Source organism: Dendrobates tinctorius, unplaced genomic scaffold (genome assembly GCF_039654945.1).
Source record: "Dendrobates tinctorius isolate UK_male_01 unplaced genomic scaffold, ASM3965494v1 ptg000231l, whole genome shotgun sequence".
Lineage (NCBI taxonomy): Eukaryota > Metazoa > Chordata > Amphibia > Anura > Dendrobatidae > Dendrobates > Dendrobates tinctorius.
The window spans coordinates 4,827,928-4,845,000 of record NW_027361898.1 but is presented as its reverse complement, the minus strand read 5'-3'; the positions used below and the strand labels follow the sequence as shown (position 1 = coordinate 4,845,000).

Sequence of the window (17,073 nt, the reverse complement as noted above, 5' to 3'; positions counted from 1 at the left end):
CATTTCCTGTATATAATTATATATGTACAGCCAGTATAACCTGGGCATCTCCTGTATATAATTATATATGCATAGCTGGTATAGCCTGGGCATCTCCTGTATATAATTATATATGTACAGCTGGTATAACCTGGGCATCTCCTGTATATTATGATATATGTACAGCTGGTATAACCTGGGTACTTGCTACTAGTTTACATGGACTGGTATGTACTTGGCGTGCTGGTAGTGAAGTCCTAAAGCTTCTTGTGTGGGGACCAGAAAGATGTAGTCGGTCTCAATGTCGACCACGGTCTTCTTCACGAGCTCGTGATCGGGGTTCTCTCCCCAGCTGTCTGTGTACAGGTTGTAGGCGATGTCCAGGGCTGCAGTGCCTTTAGGAAGGGTCAGTCCTTGCACCAAATTGTGCACGTCCTCCCTGTCAGACAGAGTCTGTTAGATAACACGCAGCTGAGAGACAGATATACAAGCAGCATGGCGACGCACATATATATATACACTGATGTAAGTGTTAGACTCACGGGGTCACCCTCTGTACGGGTCTGTTAATGTTCGGCACATCAATGCCGGCAAAAACATGTCCGTCCATGTTATTGACTCCAGCAAGATAGTCCACGTCTGCAGCATTATCGAACAGGTTGCGCGGCTCATCAGGAATAAAGTCTCCATCAATAACGGGAGAGAAGGCCAAATAGTGCACCAGGGGATCTGCACAGAAAAAGAGGGTCTTTACAAGTCCCCACAGTGTCATTATCCTGTAACCCCAGTGTCAGTGTCATAATCCAATACCCCGAGTGTCAGTATCACTATCCTGTACAATGAGTATTGATGTAATTATGCTGTACCCAACTGTCAGTGTCATTATCCTGTACCCCGAGCGTCAGTGCCTTTATCTCATACTCCGAGCTTTAGTGTCATTATCCTGTAACCCCAGTGTCAGTGTCAAAATCCAATACTCCGAGTGTGTCACGATCCCGTACACTGAGTATTGACGTTATTATGCTGTACTCAACTGTCAACTGTCAGTGTCATGATCCAGTATCCCGAGTGTCAGTACCCTTATCCTGTAATCCAACTGTCAGTGTCATAATCCTGTACCCCGAGTGTCAGTGTCACGATTCCGTACCAAGACCATCACTGTCTTTTATCCTGAACAGTGAGTGTCAGTGTCATTATCCTGTGCCCCGAATGTCAGAGTCATTATCCTGTACCCAGAGTGTTAGCGTCATTATACTGTGCCCCAATTGTCATTATTCCATACCCTGTCAGTGTAATAATCCTGTACCTTGAGTGCCAGCGTCATTATTCCACATCCCGAGTGTCAGCGTCAATATCCCATACCCCAATTGTAAGTGTCATTACCCTGTACCCTGAGCGTCAGCATCATTCCACACACAAAGTGTCAGTGTCATTATCCCACATCCCAATTGTCAGCGTCATTATTCCACACCTTCATTGTCAGTGTCATTATCCTGTACCTCAAGTGTAGGCGTCATTATCCCACACCTTGACTGTCAGCGTAGTTATCCTGTGCGTCAACGACATTATACCACACCTCGATTATCAGCGGCATTATCCTGTACCCTGAGTGCCAGCGTCATTATCCTGTACTCCGACTGTCAGCATCATTATCCTGAACCCCGAGTGTCAGCATCATTATCCTGTACCCCGAGTGTCAGCGTCATTATCCTATACCCCGAGTGTCATTATCCTGTACCCCGAGTGTCAGCGTCATTATCCTATACCCCGAGTGTCAGCGTCATTATTCTATACCCCTAGTGTCAGCATCATTATCCTGCATCCCGAGTGCCAGTGTAATTATCCTGTACCCCGAGTGTCAGCGTCATTATCCTATACCCCGAGTGTCAGCGTCATTATCCTATACCCCGAGTGTCAGCGTCATTATCCTATACCCCGAGTGTCAGCGTCATTATCCTGCACCCCGAGTGCCAGTGTCATTATCCTGTACCCCGAGTGTCAGCGTCATTATCCTATACCCCGAGTGTCGTCATTATCCTGTACCCCGAGTGTCAGCGTCATTATCCTATACCCCGAGTGTCAGCGTCATTATTCTATACCCCTAGTGTCAGCATCATTATCCTGCATCCCGAGTGCCAGTGTAATTATCCTGTACCCCGAGTGTCAGCGTCATTATCCTATACCCCGAGTGTCAGCGTCATTATCCTATACCCCGAGTGTCAGCGTCATTATCCTATACCCCGAGTGTCAGCGTCATTATCCTGCACCCCGAGTGCCAGTGTCATTATCCTGTACCCCGAGTGTCAGCGTCATTATTCTATACCCCGAGTGTCAGCATCATTATCCTGCACCTCGAGTGCCAGTGTCATTATCCTGTACCCCGAGAGTCACCGTCATTATCCTATACCCCGAGTGCCAGTATCATTATCCTGTACCCCAAGTGTCGGCGTCATTATCCCACACCTTGACTGTCAGCATCATTATCCTGTACCTTGAGCGTCAGCAACATTATACCACACCTTGATTGTCAGCATCATTATCCTGTACCCCGAGTGTCAATGACATTATCCTGTACCCCGATTGTCAGTGTCATTATCCTGTACCCCGAGTGTCAGTGACATTATCCTGTACCGAGTGTCAGCGTCATTATCCTGCACCCCGAGTGCCAGTGTCATTATCCTAAATCCAAAGGGAGTTCGTAGCTATATTCCGCGCTGCCGCTTTAGACAAATAGAAGTGGTATTTCCTGATGAAGGGGGCATGAGACCCCTGAAACGCGTAGAATAAAACCACTGCAATCATACAGCATTCTTCTGGAATTTGTCTAAAGTGGCAACGCGGAATATAGCTATGAACTCCCTTTGGATTTATCATTTCTTCTGGTCACTGAAGACCTCTGGATCTGCAGCAGCCGCTACCTACACGCTCTTATCTCATCCTAACCAGGTGAGCATATTTCAGGATACACTGTCCTTTGTAACGTGGATAAGACCCTATTGCGCTTTTTGTCTCCCGCCCTTTTTTTTGCAATAGTGTCATTATCCTTTACCCCGAGTGCCAGTAATCATTATCCTGTACCCCGAGTGCCAGTAATCATTATCCTGTACCCCGAGTGCCAGTAATCATTATCCTGTACCCCGAGTGCCAGTAATCATTATCCTGTACCCCGAGTGCCAGTAATCATTATCCTGTACCCCGAGTGCCAGTAATCATTATCCTGTACCCAGAGTGCCAGTAATCATTATCCTGTACCCCGAGTGCCAGTAATCATTATCCTGTACCCCAAGTGCCAGTAATCATTACCCTGTACCCCGAGTGCCAGTAATCATTATCCTGTACCCCCCGTGCCAGTAATCATTATCCTGTACCCCCAGTGCCAGTAATCATTATCCTGTACCCCGAGTGCCAGTAATCATTATCCTGGACCCCGAGTGCCAGTAATCATTATCCTGGACCCCGAGTGCCAGTAATCATTATCCTGGACCCCGAGTGCCAGTATCATTATCCTGTACCCCGAGTGCCAGTGTCATTATCCTGTACCCCGAGTGCCAGTAATCATTATCCTGTACCCCGAGTGCCAGTAATCATTATCCTGTACCCCGAGTGCCAGTAATCATTATCCTGGACCCCGAGTGCCAGTATCATTATCCTGTACCCCGAGTGCCAGCGTCATTATCCTGTACCCCTAGTGCCAGCGTCATTATCCTGTACCCCGAGTGCCAGTAATCATTATCCTGTACCCCGAGTGCCAGTAATCATTATCCTGTACCCCGAGTGCCAGTAATCATTATCCTGTACCCCGAGTGCCAGTAATCATTATCCTGTACCCCGAGTGCCAGTAATCATTATCTTGTACCCCGAGTGCCAGTATCATTATCCTGTACCCCGAGTGCCAGTAATCATTATCCTGTACCCCGAGTGCCAGTAATCATTATCCTGTACCCAGAGTGCCAGTAATCATTATCCTGTACCCCGAGTGCCAGTAATCATTATCCTGTACCCCGAGTGCCAGTAATCATTACCCTGTACCCCGAGTGCCAGTAATCATTATCCTGTACCCCCCGTGCCAGTAATCATTATCCTGTACCCCCAGTGCCAGTAATCATTATCCTGTACCCCGAGTGCCAGTAATCATTATCCTGTACCCCGAGTGCCAGTAATCATTATCCTGGACCCCGAGTGCCAGTAATCATTATCCTGGACCCCGAGTGCCAGTATCATTATCCTGTACCCCGAGTGCCAGTGTCATTATCCTGTACCCCGAGTGCCAGTAATCATTATCCTGTACCCCGAGTGCCAGTAATCATTATCCTGTACCCCGAGTGCCAGTAATCATTATCCTGGACCCCGAGTGCCAGTATCATTATCCTGTACCCCGAGTGCCAGCGTCATTATCCTGTACCCCGAGTGCCAGCGTCATTATCCTGTACCCCGAGTGCCAGTAATCATTATCCTGTACCCCGAGTGCCAGTAATCATTATCCTGTACCCCGAGTGCCAGTAATCATTATCCTGTACCCCGAGTGCCAGTAATCATTATCTTGTACCCCGAGTGCCAGTAATCATTATCCTGTACCCCGAGTGCCAGTATCATTATCCTGTACCCCGAGTGCCAGCGTCATTATCCTGTACCCCGAGTGCCAGTAATCATTATCCTGTACCCCGAGTGCCAGTAATCATTATCCTGTACCCCGAGTGCCAGTAGTCATTATCCTGTACCCCGGAGTGCCAGTAATCATTATCCTGTACCCCGAGTGCCAGTAATCATTATCCTGTACCCCGAGTGCCAGTAATCATTATCCTGGACCCCGAGTGCCAGTAATCATTATCCTGGACCCCGAGTGCCAGTATCATTATCCTGTACCCCGAGTGCCAGTGTCATTATCCTGTACCCCGAGTGCCAGTAATCATTATCCTGTACCCCGAGTGCCAGTAATCATTATCCTGTACCCCGAGTGCCAGTAATCATTATCCTGGACCCCGAGTGCCAGTATCATTATCCTGTACCCCGAGTGCCAGCGTCATTATCCTGTACCCCGAGTGCCAGCGTCATTATCCTGTACCCCGAGTGCCAGTAATCATTATCCTGTACCCCGAGTGCCAGTAATCATTATCCTGTACCCCGAGTGCCAGTAATCATTATCCTGTACCCCGAGTGCCAGTAATCATTATCTTGTACCCCGAGTGCCAGTAATCATTATCCTGTACCCCGAGTGCCAGTATCATTATCCTGTACCCCGAGTGCCAGCGTCATTATCCTGTACCCCGAGTGCCAGTAATCATTATCCTGTACCCCGAGTGCCAGTAATCATTATCCTGTACCCCGAGTGCCAGTAGTCATTATCCTGTACCCCGGAGTGCCAGTAATCATTATCCTGTACCCCGAGTGCCAGTAATCATTATCCTGTACCCCGAGTGCCAGTAATCATTATCCTGTACCCCGAGTGCCAGTAATCATTATCCTGTACCCCGAGTGCCAGCGTCATTATCCTGTACCCCGGAGTGCCAGTAATCATTATCCTGTACCCCGAGTGCCAGTAATCATTATCCTGTACCCCGAGTGCCAGTAATCATTATCCTGTACCCCGAGTGCCAGTAAACATTATCCTGTACCCCGAGTGCCAGTAATCATTATCCTGTACCCCGAGTGCCAGTAATCATTATCCTGTACCCCGAGTGCCAGTAATCATTATCCTGTACCCCGAGTGTCAGTGTCATTATCCTGTACCCCGAGTGTCAGCGTCATTATCCTGTACCCCGAGTGCCAGTAATCATTATCCTGTACCCCGAGTGCCAGTAATCATTATCCTGTACCCCGAGTGCCAGCGTCATTATCCTGTACCCCGAGTGCCAGTAATCATTATCCTGTACCCCGAGTGCCAGTAATCATTATCCTGTACCCCGAGTGCCAGTAATCATTATCCTGTACCCCGAGTGTCAGTGTCATTATCCTGTACCCCGAGTGTCAGCGTCATTATCCTATACCCCGAGTGCCAGTAATCATTATCCTGTACCCCGAGTGTCAGTGTCATTATCCTGTACCCCGAGTGTCAGCGTCATTATCCTATACCCTGAGTGTCAGTGTCAATATTCTGTTTCCTTTTTGCTGTCGGCTGGGAGGACGAGATATGAACCCACCCCATGGCCTCACGCTGTGTACGGTCAGAGTGGTGCTTTTATATATATCAGTCTCTTATGTCTCACACTCGAGCTTGGTCAGTTGCAGCTGATACGCCAGGGTGATGGCCTTCGGGTCAGTCTGTTTCAGGCAGTTCACCATGGAGGCATTGTCATCAACGGGGCATCCCACATTTGCTGCCAGCTGCAATGGAGAGAATGATTTTCAGTAAATCTTCCTATCGAAGCATTGGCATCATCCATCCAGAAGGAGAACGTGCAGATGAGCGACAGTGCATGCAGTCACCTGTTTGGCCCACATGAGAGGTTCTCGCTGGATCGCCCACGGGCACAGTCCTACCCCACTCTGGCTAATAGCCCTCCTGATCAGTCCCACATTGTAAGGAGTCAGAGTCTGGACCGCAGAAAAGAAAAGCAGAGGTTAAACACGCAGCTTCAGCATCAACTTGTGCACGATTAATCCCGCATTTGCAGCTTTTCCTAATATTCCACTTCTCCATTGTTTAGCACAGTGATGAAACAATGACTATCTGGTGCCACCACTAGAGGGCGATCTGTATTCATTAATCTATAGTCATGTGTGCATAGATCTCCCCCTAGTGGCCGCAATCTGCAAGTAAGGATTTATGTCTGTGGAGGGAGCACTGCACTGAGGTAAATAACGCTGATCAGGCGACAAACAAATCCACCATTTCCGCATACAGGTATGTTATTGTATGCCGGGAAATACTTCACTTAATATTAAAATTGTTCACTACCTGCAGAGAGACGCTGGCGCCCCCTGCTGACTCCCCAAAGATGGTAATATTACTGGGATCGCCACCAAAGGCAGCGATGTTCCTCTTCACCCAGGCGATGGCCATGTGCTGATCCCACAGACCGTAGTTACCTAAATAAGACGCCAAAACTATGAAAAAAAGCTGAACTTTTATCATAAGACAAAATACGAAGAGAATGAAGAAAAGTGAAACGTGAATCCCATCAGTAACTGGAGACCGCCCGTCGCCTCCATCACTTCACAGGGAAATAATAACCCGAGGGGTCTCCTTCGGACAATACAGTGAGCAGTGAAGACCCCCTTAATCTTGCCCAAGAAAAGGAAACTCCCCAGAAGTAAATCCACTGCGGGGACCAGTCCGCCAATGATGACCTAGTAATGAATGTGTCTTACCGGGGGCGCTGGCGTCTCCGGTGCTGAGGAATCCAAGGGGTCCCACGCGGTAATTGAAGGTCACCACAATGACTTTGCCGCGCAGGGCCAGCTCCTCTCCGTCATACAGGTAATTGTCCAGGAAACTGGCTCCTTGTCCACCGCCAAGTAGAAAACCTCCACCGTAAATCCAGACCATGACGGGCAATTGTGTAGAAACTAAATGTAACAGGAATCCATAATAGGGGAGGAAACAATGGCTTCTCCAGAGCTTAAAGGGAATGTACAAGATTAGAAAAACATGGCTGCTTTCTTCCCCTGTCAGCAGGCTGTGTGTGATATTACAGCACCATTCGATCCAATAGTCAAACTGCAATACCAGACATCACCTATAAAAGAGGGGTGGCGATGTTTGTGGTAGAAAAACACCATGATTTACTAACCCTCAATGGTGTTCTGAGTGACTGCAAAATACCTGCTCTGCTAATATGAGCTGCAGCCTGTACATCAGACTCTGCGCAGAATGTGCTTTCTAGAATGGACATCCCCTTTAAGACAGGAGCTGCACCTTTAAGGATGACCAGTGTATACAGTGGTGCTAACCTGAGGAGCGGGTCTGGGGGACCCAGATATTCAGGTACAGACAGTCCATGTTCCCAATGACGTCATTCTGGAGCAGGGTCGCTTGCACGCAGCGGGGCTTGTACTCCGTGGTTTTCAGGGTTCCTAGGACAAGAAGCAAAATGCAATTAGCGCCACTGACCCCGAAATGGTTTAGTTATGAAGCCGCACACCTCCGTCCTCCAGTCACACCCATAGCTGCATTCACTGCTCTGCTGGTTTCAGTACATTGCAGGACCTCACATCTGCAGACCACACGGATGCCTCAGAAGCATTTTGCAGACCCTAGAGCACCTGAGTGCGGTGCATTGTGGGAGTTTAGGTTAGAAGCCTGGCTGTTGGCAGAATTGTGACTGCAAATCTGGAGGTATGTGGAGTATGAGACATGATGCCGACAGGTAAATACGCACACATCATTCTTACCTGACCAGCCCGAATGCTTTTCGGGTTTCTCCAGAATCTTAGTCGGAGCGCCAAATGGGATCCCCTTAAAGATATCGATATAATCTGGGGAGACCACGCCGATCTTCTTACTGATTCCTTCAACAAATCCCCCCTCTGTGTGCACCACGCCGAGCTGAGAAAGAAACAGAGCATACCAGAACGTGGAGCAATAGTGTCTCTGCCTCCTGTAATGGCAGAAAACGGAGGCAGTGAAGGCTTGGACTTACCGTCGCTGCGCGGGCAGCCACCAGAAGGCTGGAACAAGCCAAGAAGTGCAGCAAGCGTGCCATCCTGTTACCGGGACGAGTTCTCCCCTCCAGCCGTCCTCAGTGCGCCCCGAGCTGGCTTATATAAGTCCATCACCATCACATGCACCGACAGCGGTACAGTGCCAAGGAGAAACAATACCAACAAGTGTGGGACATCGGGCAGCTGTGGCTGGGTATCAGGATGGGCACCGTGCTCACTCCTCTGATGGCGGACGCGGCCCTGCAGGTTCTCACACATTAAGTTTTCCAAAGATAATCATTAAGGTTATTACAGAGATATCAAGAAACGTCATCAACCCTGCGGAGATCATACACAGAACATAGCGATACTGACTGTTGAGCTACATATGTAATCCTGTGTGATACTGACTGCTGAGCTCTGTATCTAATTCTGTGCGATACTGACTGCTGAGCCACGTATCTAATCCTGTGCAATGCTAACTGCTGAGCAAAATATCTAATCCTGTGCGATACTGAACGCTGAGCCACGTATCTAATCCTGTGCAATACTGACTGCTGAACCCCGTATCTAATCCTGTGCGATAACTGCTGAGCAAAGTATATAATCCTGTGCAATACTGACTGCTGAGCTACGTATCTAATCCTGTGCGATACTGACTGCTGAGCCACATATCTAATCCTGTGTGATACTGACTGCTGAGCCATGTATCTAATCCTGTGCGATACTGAACGCTGAGCCAAGTATCTAATCCTTTGCGATACTGACTGCTGAGCCCCGTATCTAATCCTGTGCGATACTGACTGCTGAGCCCCATATCTAATCCTGTGCGATACTGTCTACTGAGCCCCGTATCTAATCCTGTGTGATACTAACTGCTGAGAAAAGTATCTAATCCTGTGCGATACTGAACGTTGAGCCACGTATCTAATCCTGTGCGATACTGACTGCTGAGCCCCGTATCTAATCCTGTGTGATACTGACTGCTGAGCCACGTATCTAATACTGCGTGATAATCACTGCTGAGCCTCGTATCTAATCACGCGCGATACTAACTGCTGAGCCACAAATCTAATTCTGTGCGGTACTGACTGCTGAACCATGTATCTATTCCTGTGTGATACTGACTGCTGAGCCACGTATCTAATCCTGTGTGATACTGACTACTGAGCCATGCCACGTATCCAATCCTATGCGATGGTGACTGCTGAGCCATGTATCTAATCCCTGTGATACTGTCTGCTGAACCACGTATCTAATCCTGTGCAAAACTGACTGCTGAGCCAAGTATCTAATCCTGTGTGATACTGTCTGCTGAGCCGTGTATCTAGTCCTGTCCTGTGTGATACTGACTGCTGAGCCGTGTATCTAATCCTATCCTGTGTGATACTGTCTGCTGAACCACGCATCTAATCCTGTGCAATACTGATTGCTGAGCCGTGTATCTAATCCTATCCTGTGTGATACTGAGTGCTGAGCTGTGTATCTAATCCTATCCTGTGTGATACTGACTGCTGAGCCGTGTATCTAATCCTATCCTGTGTGATACTGTCTGCTGAGCTGTGTATCTAATCCTATCCTGTGTGATACTGTCTGCTGAACCACGCATCTAATCCTGTGCAATACTGATTGCTGAGCCGTGTATCTAATCCTATCCTGTGTGATACTGAGTGCTGAGCTGTGTATCTAATCCTATCCTGTGTGATACTGACTGCTGAGCCGTGTATCTAATCCTATCCTGTGTGATACTGTCTGCTGAGCCGTGTATCTAGTCCTGTCCTGTGTGATACTGACTGCTGAACCGTGTATCTGATCCTATCCTGTGATACTGACTGCTGAGCCGTGTATCTAATCCTATCCTGTGTGATACTGTCTGCTGAGCCGTGTATCTAGTCCTGTCCTGTGTGATACTGACTGTGAGCCGTGCATCTGATCCTATCCTGTGTGATACTGTCTGCTGAGCCGTGTATCTAGTCCTGTCCTGTGTGATACTGACTGTGAGCCGTGTATCTGATCCTATCCTGTGTGATACTGACTGCTGAGCCGTGTATCTAATCCTATCCTGTGTGATACTGTCTGCTGAGCCGTGTATCTAGTCCTGTCCTGTGTGATACTGACTGCTGAGCCACGTATCTAGTCCCGTCCTGTATGATACAGTCTGATGTGACAGATCAGGACAGGTCTGTGTCTCTCCCATCAGCCGCTCCTGCTCCCGATCTCGTGCTCATAGCGTTTGTGATAAATGATTGATGATTTCTCTTCTATTTTGGGTTCACATTTCTTTTTCTGGATATAAGGAAACAATTTATGAGCTGCAAATGTGTTTATAATTAGCGGATGCCCCCCCCGGGACGTTTCCAGTGTGAACAGACAAGTGACATGGAGTACAATAGAGGCTGAATGGAGCAAAAATAGGGAACTATTTATAGACACAGCCCTGGGCATCATGATCGATAGGAAAACTGTAAATCACTGCCCTCTGCTGCCCTCAGGAAGGACTGCACGGCTCACACTATGAGAAGGCGATATTGCAGGTGTGTTGTACCTGGGGCCGATCCCTGATGAATGTGTGATTATTGATGAGACCAATGTCCAGTCCTGGACCTAACAAGGTGAGATGTTAAGAAGTTTTAATTTGACCTCCTTTTCTTCCAGGAGCCATACCTTTTTTATTTTTCCATCGCCATATGACTGCTTGTTGATTGAGACACGAGTTTTGAATGACACCCTTCATTTTACCATACAATATACAAGAAAAACAGGTAAAATATGTGTTTAATGGCATTCGTAATATCGTAAAAAGGACCTAGAAATATGATTCGCCAGGTCAGTACGATTTTGGTGATAAGACTTAGACATAATATAAATCTATACAGTATATACTGTGTATGAATATATATATAATCTATGTGTGCGTGCGTGCGTGCGTGTGTATGTATGCATGCATATACAAAAAAGAGAACACTGAACACTGAATACATGAGATCTGAACTGCATTACTGCTATATAGAATGTACGTACAAAAATGAAGGGTTTTAGCGTATAAATTGGCCTATTCATGGGTGCCCATCAACCATGTCAAGGTGGCCTCTTTTCATGTGTACCCAATATTTATTAAACATGCTTATCCAGGGCTATAAGTCTACATTTAAATGAGCAATGACGATAGTGCAGTCATTGTAGCTTGCATCTGTTCACACTATATGGTGCTGTGATGGTTAAATTAAAGTTTCAGTCACGGGCTGTTTTAGGTGGACATCTATAGTGTATGGGAAGGTGTCCACCATATCTCCACCTGCAGAGTCAGCACAGCCATGTGCTAACAGGACCTACGTGACATCACAGACATGTGATCAGTCACATGATCTGGGTTTAAATGGTTGGCCTTGGGGGGGCAGTCTGTGTGTTGTTTTTGGAGAGGAACGACTCCAAAACGTGGGCTCCAGGAGGAGCTGAAGACACACGGTGGTCTGAGAGGACAAATCCCTCAGACATACAGACTTTGCTATAGGTTATCGTTTTGTTTTCCCGTTATGCCAGAAAGGCCATGTTTACTTTGCTAAACGCTGCTGTGGTTTATACTGTCCCCCAATAAACCAGCAGGTATTTTACCACAAGAAGCGTTTTGAATGCGGGCAGCATTCCAGGAACACGCATATAGGCTGTGGACAACTGCATATCCTGAGTAAAATCCGCTCCGCCATCCAGCACGAGACGTCTGACAGCATGGAGGACCTTGTGAAGCATTTGGTCCAGGCCCAACAGCAACACCAGCTTGCCAGTCAACAGCAGCAAATGGTGCAAAAGGAAATTAATAAACTGTTGGTACAGCAGTTTCAACAACAAAAGCGACAGTAGCAGGAGGCGCCAACGCCACAAGTGGAGCTCCTCGCAGAGGCAGTTCGTGGGAGGCCAGTGGACTCCTCCCCATCTCCAGGTGAAGACTCTTACGTCCTGAAAACGGTAAGACGAGCCATGCAAATAATGACGCTGGGGGATGATGTGGAAGCCTGACTGTTTTCGAGAGGGTGGCTGAGCAGGAGAAATCTTGGCACGCCTGGGAGTAACTATGTCCATTAGAGCTCAGCGAGTCCACCAATGGGCGTATGCTGGCGACAAACCCCCTCGCTCGCAAATGTTTGACTTATTGAACCTGGTCCAAACGTGGTTACAGCCAGAGACTTCCACTCCTGCCCAGATGGTTGAACATGTGGTGATGGACAGGTTCATCCACTCCCTTCCCAGGCAAATACAGATCTGGTTTGCCCAGGACGACCCTCGGAATGCAGACGACCTGGTTGGCCTGGTGGAGAGATACCAGATTGTTGAGAAATCCCTCGGGAAACCAGACATCACTACTTCCCCGTACTGGGATCACCAAAAGGGGGTTTGCTCACCACAGAAAATGGCTAGACCCACAACTTTGGGGCGTCCCAATCCAGGCGTTGCTCCTATTATACCTATCCGGCTTGCAGTGTGGACTGTCAACCCGGTGAGGGGCCGCAATTGTATACTGTGTCCAACAATGGGGTAATGGTACTTGGACTTTTGGACTCTGGAAGTCTAGTGACCCTAATCAGTGCCCCAACAGTTGATCCCTAATAAGTTTGTGGGCGTCTGCTGCATACACAGAGACGCCAAGGACTACCCTTGTACCCAGAATGACCATCGGAACAGAATGTGGTACTAAGTTCCATGAGGTTGGAGTAGTAAAAAAACTTAACTCATCCTGTCATTCAGGGGCTCAAGAAAGTCACTGAGAAGGACGGTCAAGACTGGAACTATCTGCTTCCATTTCTGCTCTTTTCCATTAGAGAAGTCTCACAAGCCTCCACTGGCTTCTCGCTGTTCGAGCTCCTGTACAGTCCACATCCGCGAGGGCTCCTGGACATTGCCACGGAGTCCTGGGAAGCCGAGGTCACACCACACCGGAGCGTCATTCAGCATGTCACCCAATTGCAGGAGAGGATGGCGCACATGATGCCTATCATGAAGGAACATCTTCTCCAGGCACAGGCAAGGGTATATAACCCATCAGCAAGGCTGAGGCAATTCCATCCCGGGGACCGCATGCTAGTGCTTATCCTCATGGTGGAGAGCAAGTTCCTGGCCAATTGGCAACGCCCATATACGAGGTGGTGGAAAAACTGGGTGACGTGAATTACAAGGTACAGCAGCCCGGTCGCAAGGAGCCGCACCAGGTGTACCATGTGAACTTGCTCAAACCATGGTGGGATCTGGAATCGCTGGAAGCTCCTTGCCTGGGGGGCCCGTCCCGAAACCAAAGTGGAGGAGGTCACAATCGCAGAGACTAATGCCAGCCCAGAAGCAACAGTGTGGAGAACTGCTGCAGCAGAACTGTGACCTATTCTCAGAGATGCCAGGGCGTACACAGGTGGTGGAACATGATGTGTTAACAGAGCCACATATAAGGGTGAACCTCAAGCACCATACCGAATCCCCGAAGCTCGCCGGGAGATAATATCAAAGGAGGTGAAGAGAAAGCTGAGCCTTGGTGTGAAACAGGAGTCAAAAAGTGGATGGTCGAGTCCCATCGTCTTTTTGCCGAAGCCCGATGGCAAGTGGCGATTTTGTAATGACTACCGCAGGCTGAACGAGGTGTCCAGTGTTGATGCGTATCCGATGACCCGCGTGGACAAACTCATTAAGCGACTTGGGCCTGTGAGGTACATCACAACCCTCGACCTGATGAAGGTCTACTGGCAGCTCCCCATGTCCCAGAGTGCCAAGGAGAAGACGGCCTACTCGACGCCCGATGGGTATTTCCATTACACCAGAATGCCCTTCAGTCTGTAGGAGGCCCCAGCTACCTTTCATTGGATCAGATCTTGGCTCCACATAAGAAATATGCCTCAACCAATCTGGATTACATTGTGGTCTACAGCCCTGACTGAAGTAGTCATCTTCCAAAAGGTACAGACGATCCCGGATGCGTTAAGGAAAGCGGAGTTCACAGTAAATCCAAAAAAGTGTGCCATCGGGACGGAAGAGGCCAAGTACTTAGGCTACATCATCGGGAGGCGCGAAATCAAGCCACATTTGAGGCAATTCAGAAGTGGCCGCAACCACTTTCCAAGAAGCAAGTGAGGGTGTTTCTTGTTGGAATTGTGGAGTATTACCGGCAGTTTATCTCAAGTCTCGCCACGATTGCAGAACCATTGATGGATCTCTTCAAGGTACCAAGTTGATGAGGGTGAAATGGACTACTGACACAGAGGTATCAATAAAAAGCTGGAAGGAAAGTAAAAGCGCTATAGGGTCTTATCTGGGTATTAAGAGATACCTCTAATCAGATTTTACTCACCAGATAGAGCCCAAACACAGGCTCATAGAAATATTAGCTGCTGCAGATCCACCGGCCTCCTCATGACCAGCCAGAGTTAAAAAAAAATATGGGATAAAAAGGTGGATGAACTCCACACTGCTTGAAAGATAGAAGTCCAAATGGATATTCTTTTGTGGTTTCCTGATGAAGGAGTCATAGTACTCCGAAACGTGTTGAATAAAGCCACTTTTTCCTTTGAATATCCATTTGGACTTCTACCTTTCAAGCAGCGCGGCGTTAATCCACCTTTTTATCTCACTGACATAGAGGTGGCATTTCAGGAGCTAAAGCGGGCTCTGTGCAAGAATCCGGTTCTTGTCGCACCGGACTTCAGCAAGGAATTCATGGTCAAGATGAATGCTTCAGAAGTTGGTTGGGAGCTGTGCTGTCTTAGGAAATAAATGGAGAAGAGCATCCCTGTATCTAAGTTGGAAACTCTCTTTCTGCAAGAAAAACTACACAATTATTGAGTGCTTAGCTATAAACACACTGAAATATTACCTGCTAGGTCGTAGGTTTAACCCCTTCACTACCGGAGCTGTTTTCGATTTTCCGTTTTTCGCTCCTCTTCTTTCCAGAGCCATAACTTTTTTATTTTTCTGTCTATATGGCCATATAAGGGCTTATTTTTTGCGTGACGAGCTGTACTTTTAAAAGACACCATTGGTTTTACTATGTCGTTTACTCGAAAAAGGGAAAAAAATTCCAAGTGCGGTGAAATTGCAAAAAAAAGTGCAATCCCACGCTTGTTTTTTGCTTGGCTTTTTTGCTAGGTTCACTAGATGCTAAATCTTACCTGCCATTATGATTCTCCAGGTCATTACCAGTTCATAGACACCAAACATTTCTATGTCCTCTTTTATCTAAGTGGTGAAAAAAGATTCCAAAGTTTGCTTAAAAAAAAAAAAAAAAAAAAAAAAAAATTGCGCAATTTTCCAAGACCCGTATCGTCTCCATTTTTCATGATCTGCGGTCGGGTGACAGCTTATTTTTTCCGTACCGGGCTGACGTTTTTAATGATACCACTTTTGTGCAGATACGTTCTTTTGATCGCCCGTTATTGCATTTTAATGCAATGTCGTGGCGACAAAAAAAACGTAATTCTGGCGTTTTGAATTTTTTTCTCGCTACGCCGTTTAGCAATCGGGTTAATGCTTTTCTTTTATTGATAGATCGGATGATTCTGAAAGCGGCGATACCTAATATGTGTATGTGGGATTTTTTTTTTACTGTTTTATTTTGATTGGGGTGAAAGGGGGGTGATTTGAACTTTAGGTTTTTTTATTTTCAAACATTTTTTTTTTTTTTTTTTTTTTTTACTTTTGGCATGCTTCAATAGCCTCATGCGCAACCCGATCGGCTCTGCTACATATGGGCGATGAGCAGATCGCCCATATGTAGCAGATTTGCTGCTGTGGTTTCAGCGACGACCACCGGGTGGCTTTGAAAGCCATATGCCTAGAACAACCATAGAGGTCCCATAGAGACCTCTGGTTGTCCAGGCAACATGACGCTGACCCCCGATCACATGACGGGGGTCGACGATGAGGTCATTTCCGGCCCGGCGGCCGGAAATGCTATTTAAATGCCCGCTGTCAGCTTTGACAGCGGGATTTAACTAGTTAATAGGCGCGGGCGGACGGCGATTCCGCTCGCGCCTATTGCAGGCACATGTCAGCTGTTCATAACAGCTGACATGTTGCGGCTTTGAGGTGGGCTCACCGCCGGAGCCCACCACAAAGTGGGGGACCTTACCGATGACGTACTATTACTTCATCGGTAAGGAAGGGGTTAAGCTAATGTCAGACCATGCCCCTCTAAGATGGTTAAGAGTGATGTGTAAGAACGTCAGGGTGACTAGGTGGTTCTTAGCTCTTCAAGATTTCAGTTTCCACATAGAGCCTAGGCCAGCGACGTTACATCGTAATGTGGATGCTCTCTCCCGAAACCCCTGTTTGGTGCCTGAAGGTGCCAAAACTCCCGGCTTTGGGCAGAGGGTTGGGGTGGAATATGTGACAAGGTCACTGGCACGGTGTGTGAGGGGAGATATGCGTCACTGCGCATAATGGCGTCAGTGATGTGAAACCAGAATGTTTTCCTCCAGCACACTACGTGTTGTGAGGGTTAAATTAAAGCTGCAGTCATGGGCTGGTTTTAGGTGGACATCT

At 47.7% G+C, this 17,073-nt stretch overlaps 1 protein-coding gene across 1 annotated transcript in view; it reads right to left on the bottom strand.

The window, feature by feature from the left end:
- The window catches only part of LOC141059843 (bile salt-activated lipase-like), a 28,093-nt gene extending 16,772 nt beyond the window's left edge, over positions 1-11,321 (bottom strand). Inside the window, exons 1-9 of the mRNA XM_073556002.1 lie at positions 8,559-11,321; positions 8,311-8,464; positions 7,870-7,992; positions 7,288-7,485; positions 6,875-7,005; positions 6,403-6,510; positions 6,183-6,300; positions 522-708; positions 215-418 (exon numbers count right to left, since the gene is read on the bottom strand). Of these exons, the coding sequence (XP_073412103.1) occupies positions 215-418; positions 522-708; positions 6,183-6,300; positions 6,403-6,510; positions 6,875-7,005; positions 7,288-7,485; positions 7,870-7,992; positions 8,311-8,464; positions 8,559-8,621 (1,286 nt within the window). The 5' untranslated portion in view covers positions 8,622-11,321. The remainder of the gene's footprint in view (positions 1-214; positions 419-521; positions 709-6,182; positions 6,301-6,402; positions 6,511-6,874; positions 7,006-7,287; positions 7,486-7,869; positions 7,993-8,310; positions 8,465-8,558) is intronic.
- Positions 11,322-17,073: the final 5,752 nt, after the last annotated feature.